The 24998-nt window shown below is 43.2% G+C and overlaps 1 protein-coding gene across 2 annotated transcripts in view; it reads right to left on the bottom strand.

Moving 5' to 3' along the window:
- KDM4C (lysine demethylase 4C) overlaps window positions 1-24998 on the bottom strand; it is a 1395856-nt gene that overhangs the window by 186150 nt on the left and 1184708 nt on the right. Inside the window, exons 18-19 of one of the 2 annotated variants that reach the window (XM_069230129.1) lie at window positions 22237-22422; window positions 17408-19068 (exon numbers count right to left, since the gene is read on the bottom strand). In XM_069230129.1, the coding sequence (XP_069086230.1) occupies window positions 18958-19068; window positions 22237-22422 (297 nt within the window). In that variant the 3' untranslated portion in view covers window positions 17408-18957. Of the gene's footprint in view, window positions 1-17407; window positions 19069-22236; window positions 22423-24998 lie in introns of those variants that run through there. The other variant, XM_069230128.1, reaches the window with a different exon arrangement.

Below are 24998 nucleotides of genomic sequence, written 5' to 3'. Positions count from 1 at the left end.
AAAACAAACAACATTCAAAACAAACTTCAGCTACACAAACATAACAGAATATAAAAATCATCAATCAAAAAAGCTAAAAAAAAAAATGTACTACTCAGACAGAATGCTAAATCTGCAACTAAAGAATTTTTATAGAATTCTCAATGAAATTTCGAAAACCTAAATGCATGGAAGGAGGTCATCCCGCTACTCAAGATTTCACAAACAAACTGGCAACTCATTGTACAACCAAGGCAGATGCATTGGGCTCCTATTTAAAACAGGAAAAAAAACATCAGCACCAACCAGTTTCCTAAAATTCCCTCCAAGAGTAAACCAACCCAGCCTCTAAACTCCTTCAAACAAATATCACGAGGTGAATTCATGGATCTGGTCAAAACAAGCAGGCCTTCCGGCTACCCTTCTGACCCTTGTCCACCACACATCTTCAAGAACATTCTTTTATCTACTTCTGCTACCACACCTGTAAGAAGAATCATCAATAACTCTTTAACTACAGGAACCTTTCCTGAAGACCTGAAAAAGGCATACGTATGTCTGGAAATAAGCGTCTTGCAAGTCCAACGCTACCATCCAGTCTCCTGGGTCTAAGGCAGACAGAACCTGACCCAGGGTGAGCATTTTGAATTTCTCCTTCTTGCGGAAGTAGTTCAGGTCCCGAAGGTCTAGGATAGGACATAAGCCCTTGTCCTTCTTTGGTATCAGAAAGTAGCGGGAATAACAACCACGACCTACTTCTGGCACAGGGACCCTTTCTATAACTCCCTCGGCCAAGAGAGCAGCGACTTCCTGGCGGAGAAGTGCCAAATGCACCTCCGGAAGATGATTGTAGGATGGTGGCATGTGTGGTGGTGCAGATTCAAAAGGGAGGGAGTATCCCTTCCGAATGATCTGCAAATCCCACCCGTCTGTTCTGATATGTTCCCAGTGGGGCAGGTGATGGCGGAACCTGCCACCAACTTGGTGGGAGTGAGGGGACGGACTAGGAGGGTTTGGAGGCTGCAGCGGGGGCAGAGGTGGACTGGACAGACCTCTGGTTCCCTGTCCCACGGGCGCATGGAATTTTGCGTCCTCGGCAACGCATAGGCTGGCTAGCGTGCGTGGCACGGTGGCTGGGTAGAGGACGCGACAGGGGGGCCCCTTTCGTGTCCACAAAAGGGACGAAAAGCGGACTGTGGTGGGTGAGTAGCCGATGAAAGACCGAGGGACCGAGCCATAGCCTGGGTATCCTTGAATCTCTCCAAAGCCGAGTCTGCTTTGTCTCCGAAGAGACGGGTGCCATCAAAGGGCATGTCCATGAGTGACTGTTGGACATCCCTGAGAAACTAGAAGTGCATAACCAGGCGTGGCGCCGTAAGGCCACTGTCGTTGCAACCGATCTACCCAGAGAGTCGGTCATATCCAGCTCACAACGGATTGTGAACTTTGCCGCGTCTCTCCCATCGTTTACTGCTTGGGAGACGATAGCACGGGCCTCCTCCGGTATCTGCGGCAAGACTTGCGCAACCATATCCCATAGGGAGTGGGTATAACAGCCCAAAAGGCATGCGGTGTTCACAGACCGCAGTGCGAGGCTGGAGGAAGTAAACAACTTCTTGCCAAACTGTTCCAGCCTTTTGGATTCCCTGTCCGGGGGTGGAGATTGGAACGCGCCTGAAGAAGAGGAAGCCTGGATAACAAGACTCTCAGGCGTAGGGTGTTGGGACAGGAATTTTGGGTCGTTTGGTGCGGCCCAATGGCGGCGAGCAATAATCCTGTTCACAGGAGCCCCTGTGTTGGGTTTGGACCATGTACCCAAAAGGACATCAGTGAGGGCCTCATTGAATGGTAAAAGCGGTTCTGAAGTAGAAGCCCCAGGCTGAAGCACCTCCATCAGGAGATTAGACCTAACTTCTACAGTAGGTAGCTCAAGGCCGAGGACCTCAGCTGCCCTACTGACCACCATACAATAAGTTGCTCACTCCGCTGTAGCCACAGTAGGAGGAGACAGCATGCCAGCATCAGGAGAAGTATCCAGACCACTGGCTTTGCCCAAATCCTGGGCCTAGTCCATAGCAGGGCCATCCTGGAATTCGTAAGGGTCCAGGGACCCCTCCAAATCCTCCCCATATTCGTACCCATAGGAAAAAGGGTCTGAATCTGACCTGGGGCGAATAGGCCCCACCGAAGCCGGGGGCAGCGTCGACCGACGGCGCACCGACTCCGAGTCGTCAGGGATAAGAATTGGGTTGATAGTGGGCACTACCGACGTCGGGAGCGGCGATGAGCGACTTGGCGCCGGGGAAGGTCTCGAAGGAGCGAAACCCACCGGTGCGGATCCGTGCACAGATCCGGAGGAGACCTCGGTTGCCAGGGCCAAAACCGCCAGCGCGGAACCCAAAGACCCCTCAGCCGAACAACTTGGCCCCAAAGGAGAAAATGAGGGGCATGGCCTTCTAAAACTCTTTCAGTTGGGCGGGGGTCACTCTGGCTCCAGGAAACTCTGGGAAGCGCAGTCGACCCAGATGCAGGCTCCAAGGCCTAGTGTGTGGACGCTCGTCCGCGTCAGCCAAGCGACGGGGTAAAGTCGGAGAGCGATGGGACTTGTACGACGACTTCTTCTTCTTACCTTGACCCGAGGATTTCGAAGAAGACGAGTGGTGATGACTCCGGGCCGCCATTAGCTTTAGGGACCGTTCCCTCAAAGCCTTCGGGTGCTTGGCCCAACACTCGGAGCACGACTTTGGGTGGTGGTCGCGCTCGAGGCGCCACAGAAAAACGTAATGAGGATCCGTCACTGACATCGTCCAATGCCAGTCCTCACAAGGCTTGAACCCGGTCTTCGGGGACATCTCGACACACAACAGTCACACACAAAAAACTTCAACAAAACCGTCGAATTTGGCCACAAAATAACCTAGGGTAGCTCTTCTCCGGATAAGCGAGTGGTGCGGAAAGAAAAGAACTGACGTCGCTGCGCGAGGGAGGCGTCTATGTACTACTCCTGACGTCATCACTGCAACCACAATGCCTACGACGCCTGCAGAGTCGACCAACGCCACCCTCGAAGAAAAATCTCCGGATCCAGTCTGACGCCTGGGGAAAATTCTAAGGTAAGGAATCTGCAATTAGAAGTCTGTATCAGATATGTTCAAAGGTCATTGCATAGCTCCTAGATAAGTTGTTATATTAGATACTTATGCATTCCTGCTTTCATATCACAATGAGCAAATGTTATCTTAAATATTTAACAGAAAGCATTTCGCTATTGAGAAATTGAAGATAGATAAATGAATGTAATAAAATCACACTTAATATTTAACATCAAATATTAAAAACCTTGAAACACCTCTCTGTTTATACAATACAACTTTACTCCTCCTATTATACCCATAATATTCCTTGCACATATATTCCCTTACTATGTATATACATATCTATTATTCTAGTCCTACTGTACTATAGACAAAATACATTTAAAATCAATTAAATCTATGTAAGGAAATGCCTCCTTGGCATGGTTACCCCCTGACTTTTTGCCTTTTGCTGATGCCAAGTTATGATTGAAAGTGTACTGGGACCCTGCTAACCAGGCCCCAGCATCAGTGTTCTTTCCCTAAACTGTACCTTTGCTTCCACAATTGGCACAGCCCTGTCACTCAGATAAGTCCCTTGTAACTGGTACCGCTGGTACCAAGGGCCCTGATCCGGGGAAGGTCTTTAAGGGGTGCAGCATGTCTTATGCCAACCTGGGAAACCCTCACTCAGCACATGCACACTAACTCACAGGTTGTGTGTGCTGGTGGGGAGAAAATGACTAAGTCGACATGGCACTCCCCTCAGAGTGCCATGCCAACCTCACACTGCCTGTGGCATAGGTAAGTCACCCCTCTGGCAGGCCTTACAGCCTAAGGCAGGGTGCACTATACCCCAGGTGAGGGCATATATGCATGAGCACTATGCCCCTACAGTGGTCTAAGCAAAACCTTAGATATTGTAAGTGCAGGGTAGCCATAAGAGTATACGGTCTGGGAGTTTGTCAAACACGAACTCCACAGTTCCATAATGGCAACACTGAAATCTGGGAAGTTTGGTATCAAACTTCTCAGCACAATAAATGCACACTGATGCCAGTGTGGAATATATTGTAAAATGCACACAGAGGGCATCTTAGAGATGCCCCCTGAATACCAATCCGACTTCTAATGTTAGGCTGACCAGTTTCTGCCAGCCTGCCACAACCAGACGAGTTGCTGGCCACATGGGGAGAGTGCCTTTGTCACTCTGTGGCCAGGAACAAAGCCTGTACTGGGTGGAGGTGCTTCTCACCTCCCTCTGCAGGAACTGTAACACCTGGCGGCGAGCCTCAAACACTCACCCCTTTTGTTACAGTGCCATAGGGCATCCCAACTAGTGGAGATGCCCGCCCCTCCGGCCACTGCCCCCACTTTTGGCGGCAAGGCTGGATTAGATAATTAGAAAAACAAGGAGGAGTCACCCAGCAGTCAGGACAGCCCCTAAGGTGCCCTGAGCTGAGGTGACCCCTGCTTTTATAAATCCAACATCTTAAGTCTGGAGGATTCCCTCAATAGGATTAGGGATGTGCCTCTTCCCCTCAGGGAGGAGGCACAAAGAAGGTGTAGCCACCCTCCAGGACAGTAACCATTGGCTACTGCCCTCCCAGACCTAAACGCACCCCTATATTTAGTAGTTAGGGGCACCCAAGAACCTAGGAAATCAGATTCCTGCAACCTGAAACAAGAAGAAGGGCTGCTGACCTGCAAGCCCTGCAGAGACGACGGAAGACAACAACTGCTTTGGCCCCAGCCCTAACCAGCCTCGCTCCTGACTCAAAAACGTGCAACAGCGACGCATCCAACAGGGACCAGCCACCTCTGAAGCCTCAGAGGACTGCCATGAACCCCAGGACCAAGAAACTCCCGTGAGCAGCGGCTCTGCTCAACAAAGAGCAACAATATTGCAACTTTTCTGCAACTTTCAAAGACCTCACTCTTCCCGCCGGAAGCGTGAGACTTCACACACTGCAACTGACGCCCCCCGGCTCGAGATCCAGAGAACCAACACCACAGGGAGGACTCCCCGGTGACTGCGACCCCGTGAGTAGCCCGAGATGACCCCCCCTGAACCCCACAGTGACGCATGCAGAGAGAATCCAGGGGCTCCCTCCTGACCGTGACTGCCTGTAACAAAGGACCCGACGCCTGGACCAAGCACTGTACCCTCAGCCCCCAGGACCAGAAGGAACCGAACCTCAGTGCAGGACTGAACCCCAGACGACCCTCTGCCTAGCCCAGGTGGTGGCTGGCCCGAGAAGCCCCCCTGTGCACTGCCTGCACCGCTAGAGTGACCCCCAGGTCCCTCCATTGTTTCCTCTACAAAACCCGATGCCTGCTTTGCACACTGCCCCTGGCTGCCCCTGTGCCACTGAGGGTGTGTTTTGTGTGCCTACTTGTTTCCCCCCCAGTGCTCTACAAAACCCCCCTGATCTGCCCCCGAGGACACGGGTACTCACCTGCTGGCAGACTGGAAACGGGGCACCCCTGTTCTCCATAGGCACCTATGTGTTTTGGGCCCCTCTTTGACCTCTGCACCTGACTGACCCTGAGCTGCTGGTGTGGTAACTTTGGGGTTGCCTTTTACGCCCAACGGTGGGCTGCCTGTGCCCAGGAACTGAGACTTGTAAGTGTCTTACTTACCTCACAATCTAACCAATACTTACCTCCCCAAGAAACTGTTGATTTTTGCACTGTCGACTTTTAAAATAGCTTTAACAAAAACTGTATATGTTATTGCTCTAATTCAAAGTTCCTAACTTACCTGTGTGGAGTACCTTGCATTTTATGTATTTACTTCAAATCTTGAACTTGTGGTTCTATAAATAAATTAAGAAACAATATTTTTCTACAGGGAGTGCAGAATTATTAGGCAAATGAGTATTTTGACCACATCATCCTCTTTATGCATGTTGTCTTACTCCAAGCTGTATAGGCTCGAAAGCCTACTACCAATTAAGCATATTAGGTGATGTGCATCTCTGTAATGAGAAGGGGTGTGGTCTAATGACATCAACACCCTATATCAGGTGTGCATAATTATTAGGCAACTTCCTTTCCTTTGGAAAAATGGGTCAAAAGAAGGACTTGACAGGCTCAGAAAAGTCAAAAATAGTGAGATATCTTGCAGAGGGATGCAGCACTCTTAAAATTGCAAAGCTTCTGAAGCGTGATCATCGAACAATCAAGCGTTTCATTCAAAATAGTCAACAGGGTCGCAAGAAGCGTGTGGAAAAACCAAGGCGCAAAATAACTGCCCATGAACTGAGAAAAGTCAAGCGTGCAGCTGCCACGATGCCACTTGCCACCAGTTTGGCCATATTTCAGAGCTGCAACATCACTGGAGTGCCCAAAAGCACAAGGTGTGCAATACTCAGAGACATGGCCAAGGTAAGAAAGGCTGAAAGAGGACCACCACTGAACAAGACACACAAGCTGAAACGTCAAGACTGGGCCAAGAAATATCTCAAGACTGATTTTTCTAAGGTTTTATGGACTGATGAAATGAGAGTGAGTCTTGATGGGCCAGATGGATGGGCCCGTGGCTGGATTGGTAAAGGGCAGAGAGCTCCAGTCCGACTCAGACGCCAGCAAGGTGGAGGTGGAGTACTGGTTTGGGCTGGTATCATCAAAGATGAGCTTGTGGGGCCTTTTCGGGTTGAGGATGGAGTCAAGCTCAACTCCCAGTCCTACTGCCAGTTCCTGGAAGACACCTTCTTCAAGCAGTGGTACAGGAAGAAGTCTGCATCCTTCAAGAAAAACATGATTTTCATGCAGGACAATGCTCCATCACACGTGTCCAAGTACTCCACAGCGTGGCTGGGAAGAAAGGGTATAAAAGAAGGAAATCTAATGACATGGCCTCCTTGTTCACCTGATCTGAACCCCATTGAGAACCTGTGGTCCATCATCAAATGTGAGATTTACAAGGAGGGAAAACAGTACACCTCTCTGAACAGTGTCTGGGAGGCTGTGGTTGCTGCTGCACGCAATGTTGATGGTGAACAGATCAAAACACTGACAGAATCCATGGATGGCAGGCTTTTGAGTGTCCTTGCAAAGAAAGGTGGCTATATTGGTCACTGATTTTTTTTTGTTTTGTTTTTGAATGTCAGAAATGTATATTTGTGAATGTTGAGATGTTATATTGGTTTCACTGGTAATGATAAATAATTGAAATGGGTATATATTTTTTTTTGTTAAGTTGCCTAATAATTATGCACAGTGATAGTCACCTGCACACACAGATATCCCCCTAACATAGCTAAAACTAAAAACAAACTAAAAACTACTTCCAAAAATATTCAGTTTTGATATTAATTAGTTTTTTGGGTTCATTGAGAACATGGTTGTTGTTCAATAATAAAATTAATCCTCAAAAATACAACTTGCCTAATAATTCTGCACTCCCTGTATATAAAACCCAATGGCCTGGAGTTAAGCCCTTGAGTGTGTGTTCCTCGCTTATTGCCTGTGGGTGTACAACAAATGCTTAACACTACCCCCTGAAAAGCCTACTGCTCGACCACACTACCAAAAAATAGAGCATTAGAATGATCTAATTTTGCCACTATCTTACCTCTAAGGGGAACCCTTGGACCCTGTGCACACTATCTCTTACTTTGAGGTAGTATATACGGAGCCAACTTCCTACAATCTATAAATAAAATTTGCAAAATATTTAAATTAAAAAAATATATATATATAAATTTTACTCTCTCATAAGCTTTACTCTGTCTCCCCATCACCCTAGGTCTCTATCAATCTATCCTAAATCCCCACTCTGACTCATTCCAAACCCATTCTACTACTTTCATCTCCAAAATAACTCTGCCTAAGCTCTTCTCTCCTCTACCCCATCTAGCTCACCCCAAACCTCAGTTTACTAATAGGATCTCCCAAACAACCCTATTAAATTCTCACTCATTTATCCCACCTTTGACCCATCCAGAACCCCTTCTGCTACTCTCTAACTACTCCCTAACCACTTTCCACAGGATCTTCCCTCCTCCATCTCTCCTTTACTCATCCTATCTCCCAATTAACACTTGTGGATTCTTCCCTGCTCTATCCCTCCATTAGTCTAGTCAATCCAACTAACAAACTCACATATCCTGTGCTCAAATGAACTCATACTAATACTGTACACATATGTTCCTATACTAATCCACCACTAATTCCTCTTGGGTTCCGGAGTAGCATGCTGCTCGCTGAAAAGTGCTTCAACACCTCGTCAGGGGTTGTAAGCACTATATAAACACAATTACAAAAATGAAACTTGTTGTTCTAAGAACTGCCCAGATATGATGATGAGCCTTTTCTGTGTAAGGTAGACATTGCACTCTCAGGGCCGGCAATAACTGGTAAACTACTGAGTATAGCCTTGGAGTGAGCACAGAATGAAATGTGCAGAGAAATGAATAACAATTCTGCGTGGAAGGGCAACTGATATAAAATAATAAAACATCAGCACTAAAATAAAGCCTTGCTAAAATAATAGGAGGAATAAAATGACAAGTGAATAGGTGAGAGGGCACAGGCCTTAGACCCAAGCTAATAAAAATGTCCCTATATTCACAACACTTTCTGATCACATGCACATCTGCCTGAAAAGCAGGGCAGCTTAGTGCAAGGGATAGCTGAGCAATCCTGGCTTTACTACTAATAGTTACTTTGTTCCATTATTTATGTCTTCCTTTATTTCTTAACCTATCTTGCATTTTTAAGTTAAACTTTCAGACTGTGCACAGCTAATAGTACCTTTTATTGGCCCCAATAAAAATCGGATTTTCCTGTTCTGTATATTAAAACTAAAAAATAGTTTCCATACCTGTTCTATGGACACGTACCCATCAGAAAACACCAAACCTATTATTAAAATGATACACAATGGATATTTTTATTTACATTTCTTGCTGCCAGAATATTGCTGCTTTATGTAGACTGCATGCTTGTTTCCATCTTTTTAATTTTGTGGCTGATGTTTTCAATAAAAAGATAACAAATAATGACCACTGCACTGACTTTCCAAGGCAAGATCAAGTGACCTTACCAGTGTTCGTTATTTGTGGTAGAAGGAGATGTACATACAAAACAGAACCACATAAGGACATCAGCTCCTGAATATTATGGAATATCCTGTTTATTCGTCCCTTAAAGGTACAAGAAATGCCATTCAATTTTCCTGCTGCATAGGTAATAAAGCAAGGTTTAAGAGGAGGGAGTGAATGGGGAGCCAAGAGAAAAATCAGGAAATAAAATAAAAGCTATACTGGCATGCACGAGGCAAAAGGGGACAGCATCCCAAAATATTTAGACATCACATTTAAACAATAATAAACTAAATAAAGGGCATCTTCCCTCTGACGTATGATCCAACTCTGCTCCATCTGTCTCCAAAAGGGACCTGCTGCATTAGAATGTATTTACTAAAAGTAATGCCCACCATACAACTCTAAGGAATGCCAGGTAACAGACAGCAGCCAAAAAATCCAGTTGTAGCAGTTATTGTCTGACACTTAGGAGCTCTTTCTTGAGCATGTGTGTCTGCATTTAAAGCTTGGGACAATAAGAATTCAACTTTTCTATATTTTAAAGTTTTGTTTCAAAGAAGAGTGTGTATTAATATCCACAAACTGACGTGCTGGGGGGATCTCACCAGTATTCAATATGCGCTCTGCACTAGATCTTTAGGGTTGTATCAACATGGAGTCAGCTGGCTGACAGAATGTTATTTAATTCCAATACTGAAATGTCCCCGTAAGAAGAGCCGGAAATACGGGAACCCTCACTTTGACAGTTTACCTGGTGTTTTCTAGCACCTTTAACTTTCCCTTAGCTGCCAATACTGCGCTGGTGGCCCTGCTCAGAGTGTCCATCTGCTTTGACTCCTCCCCTTCAGGCAGCTACATCTGCTCACTCGCCGAGCCCTTACACCTTTAACTACACTGCTGCCAATTTGAGTTGAACTAACGCAACCTTTTTCAGCCTATCTTGTAAACAAGCCTCCATCACCACCTTTGTCTTCGCCATCTACTTCTTTTTGTTTAGGATAACCCCCCTCTCCCCCACCCCCACCGAGAGTCGCCATAATTTCCTTTAGCTCCTTTTTCAAGAAACCTCACATGCTCATGGGTCCCTTTTAATGCACCATCTGGTGAAAGAAGCTATTTTTTCCCTTTTCATTGTATTTGCTCGACTTGCTGAATGTACTCCTCAGGACCAATACGTCAATCTTCAACTTGGCTTCTCTCCAGCCTGGTGTCTCTCATTGCTACTCCTGGGATTAAACCTCTCAACACTCCATCTCCCCACTACCCAGGCTTTCTATGATCCCAAAGTGCACATCTGTCCCAATTATACAGAAGCTCTTCTACTGTCTACTCAGGCCCCCCGATCTCCATCCACAAGGCATCCTCGCTTCTGTTGTCAGCTACATCAAGGCAGAGAGTGACCACAGGCAGGCACCATCTTGTAAGCAGTCGAAGGGAAAAGAGAACTCCTTTGCTCACCCTTCTCTGTCAAGACATTCAACTCTAGTGTTCTGAAGAATTGTCTCCCCCTCCAGATATCTTCAAGGCTCACTGTCATGTCATATTGAGTGGTGAAGAGGCCTCACAACTGAAACCTCAAGAAGGGAGTGGCTGACTGAGCTCCAAGATAACCAGACTTAAACGAAGCTTAGCACAACTTCAGTTGTATTTTTAAAAAGACAAAGTATGTGAATCCACAAAAAAACTAACTTCCAAAAATAAAGTTACAAATATGCACAATGAAAATTCCACGTCTCAAATTATCCTGAAATAGAGGGCTGTACACAAAGATCTCTCAAAGTTATATTTTTAGACTCATTCCTATGGTGGTTGTCAAGCAGTTCACGATGTAAAGGACCTCTCTACTACATTGATCAGGTAATTCACAATAATGATATTCCCTAAATTTTTTGACACAAGCAAAGCCCCTATCCACTGTATTAGATGCACAGACAGTTGCCAAATGAAAGCCTGAAAAGAAAATCAACAAGGAGAAATAGCTGAAACCCCTCTTTCTCCATTGCTGTTTCGTTGTCTTTTGTGACTGCATGAGTTCTGGTAACAGCTGAAGCTATCTCTAACTAGACCTAAACATGTTTATGCTATGCCCTCTCCATCATCAACCAGACAATTTATGTTAATCAAGTGACTTTGTAGGCATGTCACCTAGGATGTGGTCTCTTGTTGTCGATGACCTACACCTGCCAGCCCACAAAAGAAGTACTTTTAATCTGTATTTAAATGCTGTGATATAAGTGAATGTGTAAAGTTCAAGAAGTGTGCCCAAGGCACATATGGCATCTGTGTCAGTGTTACAGTGGACTGCCAATGCCATTTTCTTTCTCATATCAGATTTTTTTTTTTTATGTTACTGAATTCATTTTACCTGAGTATGTCTTGCAACAACTTTTCCCTACTTCGGAATTCTTCTTACTCAATCTAGCAGTAAAATACTGAACAATTTTCCACCAGCCTTCTATTTAAAAAGTCAATTTACATTTTCAATAAGGTAACACCCCATCATGACTGTTCAGAGGAACTTCTCCATTTTAAGTGGAGCTGAATTTGAGTTTTGCTAAACAATTCAAATATTAAAATACCAAAGTACCTCTTCCAGCACGGGAGCAACCTTTTGACATTAGAGTTAACTTAAATTAAAGCAATCTAAGGTAGGTTTAGAGTTAGCATTAGGACTAGGTTTGACTGCTTATTTATTTTAACTTAATTTATTGCCTTTTATTTTCCTAGAAAGACAGGAGAGAAACAAAAATGGCTCACATTCTGGCAGAAAAATCCCAGGGTGTGCAGGTCATTATTATTTTGGTTTTTCAGATACAAACTCTTAACGTTTTTTTTTTATGGAAAACAAATGTAAAATATTTTGTGGACAACCATCGAAACAGATGGCAGCTGCCCACCAAATTATTATTACGCTGAAAGGAAACATCATGCAGGTGGTTCCTTTCAAAGTACAGAAATGACAGTTGGGGCGGCTGCAATCTAAGAATTTAGCAGAGTATCGTCAGAATGGTGAAGGTAATGTCTTCTGCCAATACAAAAAGACACTACACACCGTCTGTCCAACGATAAATTAGGTACTTGGTGCTGGGGAGAGGATATGGTGAATGGGTCAGAGCTGAAGACTTTGGGGCTGTGGAACCAGGTTAAAGTTTCGGTGTCAGCTCAACATCCTGCAATTCTTGGCAAATCATGTAATTTCCCCATGCCTCGAAGAAATACACGTGTCCTTGTGTAATGTAACTAGTGCTCATGTAAAGCACTCCAATAACTGAGTTGAGCAAAACACCAAGACTTCTGGAATACGTTATCACACTGGTTGAGAACTTGTGTCGTATCATTAAGAAAATGTGTCCTGAACCAGTGGTTTAATGTAGAACTACTGCATCTGGAAATGGTGTACTTTATAATCCAAGCCCCCTGATTCAACTCCATAAAAAAATTGTTTTCCAGAGATTTTCATTTTTGGTTTGTGTTTTTGGATCATTAGAGAAATAATTTTGCTTCAGTAGACATTGCTGATCCGGGCCAAATTTTTCTGGACAACATTAAAAAAAACGGCAGATGTGTTGTAGTGATGATGTAATATTTCAGTGACCATGAGACCTATACACTTCATTTTGGTGTCAAATGGGTAAGTAGTCTTTTTGAGACAGAAAATAACTCCTCAGAGCAACCCTTCCACCATTTTCAAAATGGCAGCTATAATAGAGAAGAAAAGACATATAGAAATGAAACTATTAATTATGGTTTTTAACTTTTTATGTAGACATCAAACAATGTTTATGATCTGAATATGATTTTTTTTTACCATTCCTGTTTTAGACAGTTTCATAATTTACTCTATTTGTTTTGGCAGTCGCTAGTGGTACATTTCCAGAATGTTGAACATTTGAGAAGAGCACATTATCAGGGACATTTTTTTGTAGCACAGATTTTACAAGTACATGTAAGTGTAAGTTCTGTGGTTAGAGACTTTAGAAATTTTGTAGGTTTTAGTGCCCCACCAATGTCTTCTCTACCAAATTCACACAGATCTTTGTCTACATATGCATGATCTAAAATATTTACACATCTTATGATCAAGTAGATCACTCTTTTAATGTGTCCACGCACAGAATATGACATCGGTGGAAGGCCACTGTACCGAAGCTCATCAGATGTGCGACAGTCAGACCTCATTTTCCACACACACACAAGCTATTTTGTTATGCCTTTAAAGTCACATTCTTCTTCTGTCTCAGCAAATCCTTTTAGTAACTCACAGGTTCAGCAGTTAAAGCTCCAAGCTTGGTTCCAATTTTATTTGTAGTGTCATTACCTGTAAGAATATGTGCCTTGATAATAACTCCTGGCATCTCTGGGTCAAAATTCTTGTACAGAATATGAAGCGGGATTAAGTGTCTTTTCTTGCATGTTGCATTACGTATCCTTACCTCTGACAATCCTTGACTTATGAACATTGCAACAAATCTAAGTAGTACAATAATAACACCTGTGTCATTTGACAGTACAATGACTCGATTGGAACCATTTCAAACATCCCACTCAACATGTGGCACAACATGAACGTCCGCTTCCTTCAATTTGTTGGTAAATTCTTGAACAACGTGGCCTGTTCCTTTTGAATATCTCTCTGCAGGCATCAACTCCTCATTGACAATCATTCCACTTTGAATAATTGGAAATTCAGTGTTCACTGAGCCATCAGCAATGTTTTAGCATGTTAACATCTTTAAGTTCATCTTGTTTGAAGCTGATGAGCAGAATCTATTAAGTTGCACAGGTAAAGATGTCGATTTTTTGATGCAGGCAGGGTCAATTATTCCATTTATAGACATTCATCTGATTCTCTCACATTCTTTGACAGAATGTTCAAGGTAACTGTCAAAGAAAATGTGCTGTTCTTGTAAGGTGCACACTGACTTTGAAATCTGTAGAACAGTTTGAACGACCTCTCCGAAGTTTTGGATGGATGAACTCTTGACGATTCGCAATTGTGACGTATAGTCCACAACAACAGCAGTTTTCAATGAGGACACCTTTTCGAATTGAAATTCTTCAGGTGAAACTTAATTATTTCAAGCTCTTCTATGAGTTTGTAGTTCACTGGTTTGGCTGCAGCACCTCCATTAAATAATGCATTTGTTCAAAGAAGATCATGCAACAAAATGTCCTTGATAAATTCACCTCTTTCTTTTGCTACATCCATCCGTCTATGTGCTTGCAAAAGTTGTTTTTTTGTAACCTGTTTTGTAGTGGCTGGTTGGACAAAACTCTTACTATAGCAACTAAAGCGTGAAAGTTTAGCTTTAGTGATTATGTCAAACAGCTTTTTCTCTTTCAATACAAATATCTCCTGCTTCAGTTCTGCATATAGTTTCGATCCATGCTCCAGGACATCTAGTAGATCTGTCTTTATACTGTTACTCACATATTGGGGGTCATTCCAACTTTGACGGGCGGCGGAGGCCGCCCGCCAAAGTTCCCCCAACAGAATACCGCTACGCGGTCAGAAGACCGCCGCGGTTATTCTGTGTTTCCCGCTGGGCTGGTGGGCGACCGCCAGAAGGCCGCCCGCCAGCCCAGCGGGAAACCCCTTCCCATGAGGAAGCCGGCTCCGAATGGAGCCGGCGGAGTGGGAAGGGTGCGACGGGTGCAGTAGCACCCATCGCGAATTTCAGTGTCTGCTAAGCAGACACTGAAATTCAAAGTGGGGCCCTCTTACGGGGGCCCCTGCAGTGCCCATGCCATTGGCATGGGCACTGCAGGGGCCCCCAGGGGCCCCACGACACCCCTCACCGCCATCCTGTTCCTGGCGGTCGAAACCGCCAGGAACAGGATGGCGGTGAGGGGGTCGGAATCCCCATTGCGGCGCAGCAAGCTGCGCCGCCATGGAGGATTCAGCAGGGCAGCGGAAAACCGGCGGGACACCGCTGGTTTTCCTGTTCTGACCGCGGCCATACCGCCGCGGTCAGAATGCCCTGCGGAGCACCGCCAGCCTGTTGGCGGTGCCCCCGCCGACCCCGGCCCCGGCGGTCAAGCAGAATCACCCCCATTGTTTGGTCACAAAGTTGTGTAGTTGCACAGGCTCATTCATTTCAAAGGGGTTTCCTTTCTTCTGCATAAAATGAAGAAGGCTGTCAGTATGTTTATTAAAATATTCCCCCTTCTCTTCCACAAGTTCGTGAAGAGGAGCAATTTCACAATGGTCCATTAATTATGAATTTGTCATCTCTCTGAAAACATTGCAAATAGAAAGGGCTTCATGGTAAACTAGCTGCCATTGAGCAACATACTCACTTTTACATGTCTGATGAACAATTGCCTTGGTGCTTTTCTGTGAGCTCTGTATCGTCTGTTCCAGATTCATATCCGAAGCCACAGCACTGAAGCTTCCCTCTCAGTCTTTCACCACAAAATGTCTTTGGATGAATTTTCTGTAGAGGTGTGCTTTATCCACCTCCAGCTTCTTCACTCCAAATAGCAGGACCATATCTCAGTTTATGCAATTGAATTCGCGAAGCAAAGCAATCAGTAACTCCACGGTCTTTATGTGCATCTCCAAATCACCTTCCCCATCTGCATACACCACTTTTTTCACTAGATCTATGCATATGTAAAATATTTCCCTAGCACTCGCAAAGTTCTGATTTTTCTTCACATTCTTTGACAAACTTTACAAATTTGGTTTTCGGGTTTTCTGAATTTTGAACTGAGTGTTCTGAAAACTGACTGGCTTTGCAGTGTGTCTTTTGAATGAAGAGCACCCTTTGCCTTTTTCACTTCTGAGATAAGATATGCAAAACCTAATTTGTCATTCTTGTTCCAGAAAGCATTTCAACACAATGATTCTATAGCCTCATATATGATAAGCATACCTTGTAATGAACAAACATAATGAGTTCCTCTCAATACTGACTGGACTGTTTCCAAAGATTTCAGTCTCAATAAGTGCATCGTCTATGCCACATCCACTGAGATAACTTTCTTGCACACCGCAACACAACCTTTTTGTCATGGGGAAAATGCCCACAATTGGATAACGGTCAACAAATGTTACTGGCTCGCTCATAAAAAGCTCAGCTACAATACAGAAAACATCTTCATCACAGAAAACTGGTGGGATATGCTGGTCTTCAAGTTGAGCACACACATTTTGGGGATTTCTTAGAGCTGTGTATACTGTTGCGTAGTTTGTGACTGGAGATGGCATTACTGGTAAAAACCCAACCTTTAGTGGGACAGTGTGCTGGGAGATCAGAGCATGAATTCCAGCCAATAGAGTAACTGGCTTTTCTTCATCCTTTAGTCTGCATCGAATAAGCAATATGATAAATTCAGTTAAATCAGCTTTGCGGATAGCAGTATCAGGTACAAAAAGATCCATGTCCTCAACCACTTTGAAACTTTCTGTTAGACTGGGACATGATAATGGCTTGCAGTGATTTTGTACACGTTCGCAAGGCAGTTGGGTTATAAGTTTGCAGCTTTGTTTGTTTATGCCTACAGCTGACACATCTTGCTTTCCAGCAGCTACTTCATTGGTAGAGTCATGAAAAAACACCATGGCAGTATCACGTGTGCTGGATGTTCCAGATAAAGAAGAGCTGTCTTCAAAATCAAAATGATCAAGAGCAGCAATTGTAAATCCACTCCTGGTAAAGTGACTTGGAAGTTGCGTACTGTTGGATTCACAAGATTTTCCAGCATGAGCTGCTAACAAGTTCCTGTTCAGTACTATGTCATTATAACTTGTTGATACACTAATCATATTCATTGAGGTGATTAGCTCTCTACTTTTGCAATTGTTATAGATTGCGTGGGCAATCATGTGTAGTGTAGTTTTCTCTTTGCCGTGATGTAATTAATAAAACATGATTTGAAAAAGACAGTACATTTGTACAGCATAAGCGTGTCAAGTTCATGGGATCGTTTTCCACTTCTTCATTTGTCTTCGGAGCCATCATCTGTGTTGTTGGCTTCTGTTCCAAACTGAAGAACTTTAGTTTGCAACAGTTTTGCTTTACAGATATCAAACAATGATGTAAAAAATGTTAAGACAACATCAGGCATTCTTGTTGACTCCCATGATTTGCGGAGGTTGGGGGTATCACAAAATTAGTCATCAAGTCCAAAATGTAAATATTTCAGGAGGTTTTTTAAAAATGGTTCCTGCTGATCTTACTGCATCCTGTAATCTTATTATGGCAGCAAGAACTTCAGGAGTCAAATCAGATGAGAACACCATAAGTGGCTCATTCTTTTTGTTAGACTGACAAAAACGAATTCTGTCATTGTACATTCTCACCAGAAAAATCTCAATTTTATTATTATTGTTCAATACAGTTTCATCAATGTTGACCATTATTTTAATAATTTCACTGAGTGTGAACCTGCAGCCAGCACTCAAGAGGGGCTTTAAAACTTAATTTGCATTTTCAAAGACTGCAAACTTAACTGAAGGCTGGCGGTTACGTTGCTGCTGGGAGCTCATTGTGCATTCATATTTTTCAATGTATGCATGCATGCAGTTTGGGTGGGCATAAATATCTGCAAATACATTCACCTAGCAGTTTAGATCAGCTTCTCAGTTAAAAAATTCATATTGGAAGAAACGAGCTGCAGATAAAACATGTCTGTCCTTTGAGACTCACATACTCTGTACTTTGTTCTTTAATCAATCCCTTTGACCCTTGTTCTGGATAAACCACATATGACAAATTGAAGATCCTCTGTTTTCTGATCAGTGGTTGGAGGTGGACAAGGGGTAACATTAGCAACACAACAGGGTGAAGTATGGAGTGCTGAAACTATTCAAACAACCACCCCCAGTCACAGATCTGGGTTTAAACCATTGTTCTTTTGCTCACAATGCCACACCAGTGTGAACCCAATCATATGCAAATCAGCCTTGACCCTGCTTCCCATAGGAACAGTCCAGCCCGAACTGCCAGGCCAGGTACTCCCTGGACCGGAAACAAGCTTCCTGGGACCAGTTTCAGAGTATCACCCCTCATCAGCCAGGCTAGCTTGAATCCAGTGGCACAGTGAGCAAGGGACCTACATCTGGGCATACCCTGGCTACTTACAGTGACATTAGCAATACAAAAGGATGATGGACAGAGTGCTGAAACATTTCAAACACTCACCCCCAGTCACAGATCTGGGTTCAATCCATTGTTCTTTTGCTCACTATGCCACCCCAGTTTGATCGCAGACATTTGCAAAACAGCCTTGTCACTGCTCCCCATGGGAACAGTCCAGGCCGAACTGCCAGGCCAGGTCCTCCCTAGACTGGAAACAGGCATCCTGGGACCGGTTTCAGGGTTTAACCCCTCATCAGCCAGGCTAGCTTGAATTCAGTGGCACAGTGAGCAAGAGACCAACGTCTGGGAACACCTTGGCTTCTTAGGGCGACTTTAGCAACAAAAACGGATGATGGACAGACTGCTGACACTTTTCAAACACTCACTCCCAGTTACAGATCTTGGTTTAATCCACTTTCCTTTTGCTCAACGTGCCACCCCAGACTGAGCCCAGTCATATGCAAATCAGGATAGCAATCAATCTTCTAAATGGATGGGCGTGACTGTCATCGCTTTCTCAGAAGACTCAGATTCTTGTTGTGATTCACTGGTTTCTGCTACTGTTTGACACTTTTTTCCAGGATTTTTTCCATTGTATACGACTCGTAGCACTTCTTCATACGATGATAAAATATTTGAGCCCCTTCACCTAGCAGTTGCAATCATTTGTGAACGTAATTCTGCAGCATCTCAGCCTCTCTTATGTCCAGCCGTAGTTGATGTTAGCTTTTCTTTCGGATTAGTTCGGCATATGACACATTTTTCTTAGTTAAAGGAGTCCTCAGATTTTGCAGTTAGCAACAATCTGTCAGGATACAAAGATCCTCTGCCACCACCTGCTTCACTCATTTTACGAATTTGAATCAACAGAAAATCCTGAAACAAAAACAATATTAAAATAAATTACCAATATGATGGTTAAAACACATCATTATAGAGTCGCCATTTGGGAAAGTGTCAGAAGGGTTGCTCTGAGGAGGAATTTTCTATCTCTATAAGACTACTTGACACCCAAAACCTATGTTTTGACATCAAAATTAAGTATATAGGTCTCATGGTTCCTGAAATATTACATCATCACTGCAACACATCCAACATTTTTTAAAATGCTGTCCAAAAAAATAAAATGGGCCCAGAATAGCAATGTCTACCCAAGCTAAATTAGTTTTTTAATGATATAAAACACAAAACAAAAATGAAAATCTCTGGACAACTATTTTTTACAGCAGTATATCAAGGGACCAGGACTATTACTTTGAAACCCATTCTGCAAGCTACATCAAAACAGTTGAACATGTGACAGTAGTATCATTGTATGCCTATAGAAATTTTAAAGTTAGACAGTATTCCTTTGTCAGAATCTCAACTCAAATGCTATCTGATGCAGGAGCAGTCGGGTAAGCTGTAGAGAGCTAGAACAGGGCACTGATTCCATCCCAGACTTTACATACAATATGTACTGTGGTGTGTTAGTATGGAAGAAATATGAGGACAGATTGTGAAACAAATTACTGCATGCATTTTATATCTCAGGTTCAGGGCAAGAAACAACATGAATTCCTATTTCCTTTCATGTGTTATGTGGTATTGAAGATGTACATGCATGGAGGTGAGGTTGCTTATACCAGGCTAGGTCAAGAGCGTTCGCACACAGCACCCATGAGCAATTCTGTAATAATATTTCAAAAACTTACACAAAGTAAATCAAAAATAGTAGAAAGCGGCGAAAGCCCCCGGGCTGGATGGGATCCCCTCTGATATGTTCAAAGTGGACCAGAGCACCTGGGGCCCATATATCAACAGGCTTTCTAACGCCATCTTGATTACCAGAATTTATCCTGACTCATGGAAAGAGGCAATTATAGTGCCCATCCACAAGAAAGGAGAGAGGAACATTCCGGGTAATTATAGACCTATCAGCCTCCTCGACAACCCCCAAAAATCTTTCTGTTATCAGTTGTTGAGCAGGCTGAACAAGTGGTTAGTTGAAAACCAAATCTTAAATCACCTTCAAGCGGGCTTAAGAGGAAAAATTAGCACAATAGATCAGGTATTCCGTTTTACTTCTATCAAATGGAAAGTCGTTGATGTTGACTCAGGCCACCTTCATGTAGCATTTGTAGATCTAAAATCGGCCTTTGATCTAGTTCCCCGCCACAAACTGTGGGAAGTTTTGTCTAAAACAGGTGTCCCGTGCCCTATCTTAAACATTATAAGAGATCTCTACACTGGCAACTATGGAAGAATCAGATGGGGCCCTCAAGGTGAATTAACAGAAAAATTCCTTACTGTTCGAGGTGTAAGACAAGGTTGTGTGCTTGCCCCTACCTTATTCCTACTTTTCATAAATGCAAGCATCCCTTATCTCATGGAGTGCTCCAACGACTCTCCTAAATTAGGAGGGCAGAAGATTCCCTGCCTCCTATTTGCCGACGACACCCTGCTGGCATCTCAAACAGCCACAGGCCTCTCAACTCTGCTCTCAAGATTTATGGACTTTTGCAATGATTATGGCCTTGAAATTAACCGATCAAAAACCAAGTGCATGGTGTTTGGCGATAGGAAAGGCAGAATGCGACGACCTATTTATTTAGAGGGTGCCGTATTGGAAAGAGTCAGCAACTTTGATTACTTAGGCCTGAAATTAGAAGACTCGCAGAAGTGGCAGTGCCACATCCAGAAGGCAACCCTACGATTGCAACAGCGAGCGAGTGGCATTGTAAGATTCGCAGCTAGATCCCCCAGCTTTGCCATGACGCCCGCTGTAGAAATCTATAAATTACAAGCAAGAGGGGGAGCAATTTACGGAGCTGAATTGTGGGGCCATTGCTGCTTAGATGACTTGACAAAAGTGGAAAACTCTTTCTTAAGGTCACTGCTAAGAGTTCCTTCCAGCACCCCACTGCTTCCAATACGAATGGACCTAAATCTTCCTTCCATCAGCCAGATCGTTGCACTTAAGCCCCTGTTGTATTGGATTCGCTTATGGTCATCAGATTCTTTCGTCCACTATAGATGCGCGCTAGTTAACTTGATGGCCAATAACACCAGCTCCAAAATCAAGTGGTGTGCATATGTAGAACGGACCCTCTCGCTACTTGGCTTGGGGTCCTATTGGAAGGATCCATCATCCATTCCAAAGAATGCAACCCAGATATTAAAGGATGCATTTTGGCTCCACGTTCAACTTTCACAACTGTCTGCTGTTTCGCCATCATCCATGACAGGACATTTTTTACATTTTAAATGCCACTATGAATTTGCCCAATATATGGATATAGTATCTTCTCCATTTGCTCGTGCATTATACATCAGATTCAGGGTGGGCTCCCTTCCTTTGCGTTCCCTTACATACAAATGGTCTAATTTTAGTTGTTCCTCTAAGATGTGTCCGATGGGCTGTGCCAGAGAAGAATCAGTAACTCATTCTCCTTCAATGCCCCGCTTACTGTAAACAAAGCCCGTTGGATCATTCCTCTATGCAGGATAATGGGTTTTAAAAATTGCTTGCTAGCTCTGAGAATACTTAAATCTGACTCATCTGTTTTAGTGGTTTGTTGTCTGGCAAAATATTTAGATTCAATCTGGCGTATCAGATTAGACACGCTCAAAAAAGCAGAGGGAAATTTAATAATGAATGTGGGGAGCAGCAATTGATGAATCTATTATTGTATGCACCTACTATTTTAATTGGTCTATTCCCCATCTGCTGTTCTTATTTCGTCTTGTTTTTAGATATTTTTATATTTTTAAATAGAATTGTCTTTTTTATCTGATATGTTTTGCCAGGCTTGTATTTTGACCTCTTAACACCCATAATGTCCTTTTAAGTAAAATTATAAGGTGTGATTTTACAGTAGGGAAATGCTCATGTTCAAACATTTGCCTCTTTCTTTTCTTTTAACTCTTTATGACTAAAATTGTTTATTATGTAGTTTGTTGTTCCTTTTTTAAATGTGATGTGCTTTTATGGTATTTATATTTACCGAAATAAAGCTAATGATGATGAAATCAAAAATAGTAGTAAGCGGAGAGAATCCTTACCATATATTGATTGTTTTTATGTCTGAAACATGTCATGTATACCACAGGAGGCTTCTCGCTATATTTTATGAACATTCCAGCAGCATGGGCACAGGTAACATGGAAGGAAGTAGTACAGAGCCCATAGGAACACTGGACACAAGGCTTGAAGAAGGTTGCCATCCGTTGCTTACAAAATACACACTTCTGAAAAGAGAAAAAACAGTGTAATATCAAAAACCTTGCATTTTAGCTCACTCCATATAAACTTTGTGGCCAATTGAAAAACATTGGTTCTAAGTAAACATTACCATCAAAAGCCATAACGAATAAATGGTTGCCATGCCATTTCTTTCCTACCCAATGATGGTAACATTAGATAGAAGGGCTCGTCAAAGTCCTTAGATACCATTCCTTTTACACACATTATCCTAATGAAAGAATTTCTACCCGTGGAAGGCAGATAACTTTGCCTAACATATGCAAATGTACTCTGCCAATATTTAAAACCAAACCTCAGCTCAAACGGGCATCGGCCGCTCACAAATTTATCTTCACAATACAACAAGAAAAACATCTTAGAAACCCTAAACCACAGAGAAAGAGCAAGGGATGGAAAATCAGCACCAAAGAAAGTCAACAGACATGAAGATGCTTTCCTGGACAATTGATGCTGAGCTAGAGAACTGACATGGCGGGTCATATTCCCAAAATCAATAAGAGCACAAATTCTTCAAGTGAATATAAACAGAAAATGGAGTTCTACTTTTCTTCAAATGCCACTGAAATAAGAGCAATCAGGACTCTCAATATGATATCCGCCTAAGGAAATTTGGCCAATTTGTTGTTTTCTAAATGCTGTAAGAGAGACAAATAACACTGAATTACTCGTGAGCCTACCAGGAACATGGACTTAGTGCTGGTAGTTTGTAGTTTAAAAATTATACATATTAATAATTTAATGTTTCTAATGGTCATCAGGCTATGACAGTGTTGCTTGTCCAAGTCATCAAAATAAACTCTGAAAAAGTGAGATTGGCACAAACATGAACAAACAGTTAATAATACACAGATTTAAATACAGAGTTTTAAAGAAATTTGCACATAAATAAAATGATGGAGTGTGAATGAAGGTTCTAGTTTATATCTACGTATAAATCTATTGAACTGGGCACAGCAGTTACCCCTAATAAGGACGAATTTCCTGGAATATTATAATCCACGCACTTAGCCCCTCAACACTGCTCTCCCTCAAATACTCCTAGCACAGTTACTCATCCCCAGGGTCAGGAAATTTAGCAGTGCCAGAAGGGCTGGTCTGACAGGTCTCTGTAGGGGCTGTCTTTATTTAAGTTTGCATGCCTTTTTTTATGGCAGAGTAGGCCTGTTTTTACCATTGATTTCCCTGATAATACAACAAACAAATCCATTCAGTCTCCCATACCGTGCAAAATACCTATACATCTTGTCTTTACAAGTTCAAAACTGACAGGCTAGTTCACAAATGGGTGCCACTTTTATTTTGGTGCTCGCTCCTATTTTCTGACCAAGTCTGACCCTGCCCACCCTATTTACTTCTTGCCTCCAACACATTCACCCAAACATTGACTGCTCTTGACAAAGATTGAAAATCATATTTGTCAATTACCAATTCAAAATCATTCCTACCCAGCTGCAAAAACACTAATTTTACCGTAAAATTGTAAGCAGATTCTATTAAAGAAACAATGCCAATATAAGTAACATATTATCGTGGTGTCCTCACATAAGAGATATCCATGTTTCCTCCTCTGGCTGCCTATATGTTTTTGGTGCTGACAAGTACAGGAGCACACTCTCATTCCTAGTTTGTTGCACAACATGTATTACGTGTAAACATGGAATTGAGGGGGTAGTCTTTGACAGGCTCACCTCATATTTGACAAGACTAACTTAGTAGCAAAGATCGGGCACTCTTTCTATAATAAAGTCAGTTTACAAAAGGATTTCAAGAAGGCTCAATGTTCTCTCCGACCCTTTTCACCATTTATCTAGAACCACTGGGTGAGATTCTCAGCACCTCTGGGTTGTTCTACCAACTGTATGTGGCTAACACCCAGTTCTATTTGAAGATCTCATTGCCTGATGACATCCTTCTATCCAATACTAGACAAAAACTGAAAAATGGATGCAACCCTACCATCTCAAACCTGTTCAAACAGAATTCCTTTTAATCTCTCCAAGGAAGACCATGCCCACTAGTGGATGGAATCCATCCCCAACATTGATTGAAAACCAGGCATTGCAGTGAACGCCAAGTCTCTGGACTTTATGCAGGATAGTAGGCTTAAACTTCAGAGGCAAACTGCTGTTATGATCAAGATGTCCTGGTTTCTTAGACTGGTGCCAGAGAGACGAAAAGGTTGTTTATCAAAGCATAGGCTGCCTCAAGAAATGGGAGTGTGTGTGGAGCATGGCAGGCATATATAGAGGGCTATGATGGAGTTGGGGGGGGCACATACCCGCTCTTCCCAGCAGAAACTGGCCAACATTCCACGCCTACGGAAAACCACCGCTGGAGGAAGATCTTATAAAGAGGGCAGACATATATAGAGGGCTCAGATGGAAGGGGAGGGGTACATACCTGCTCCTCCCAGCAGGCATTGGCCATCATCCCACGCATCCAGAAAACCACCGCCTGAGGAAGATCTTTTCCCTACCTCGCAGCAAAGAGCTGGAACAACATGCCCACGCACCTCAGACAGAGCCCATCAATCACTATCTTCAGGAAGAACCTCAAGACC

This window comes from Pleurodeles waltl, chromosome 1_1 (genome assembly GCF_031143425.1).
Source record: "Pleurodeles waltl isolate 20211129_DDA chromosome 1_1, aPleWal1.hap1.20221129, whole genome shotgun sequence".
Taxonomy (NCBI): Eukaryota; Metazoa; Chordata; class Amphibia; order Caudata; family Salamandridae; genus Pleurodeles; species Pleurodeles waltl.
This window is presented reverse-complemented; position numbering and strand designations above follow the sequence as displayed.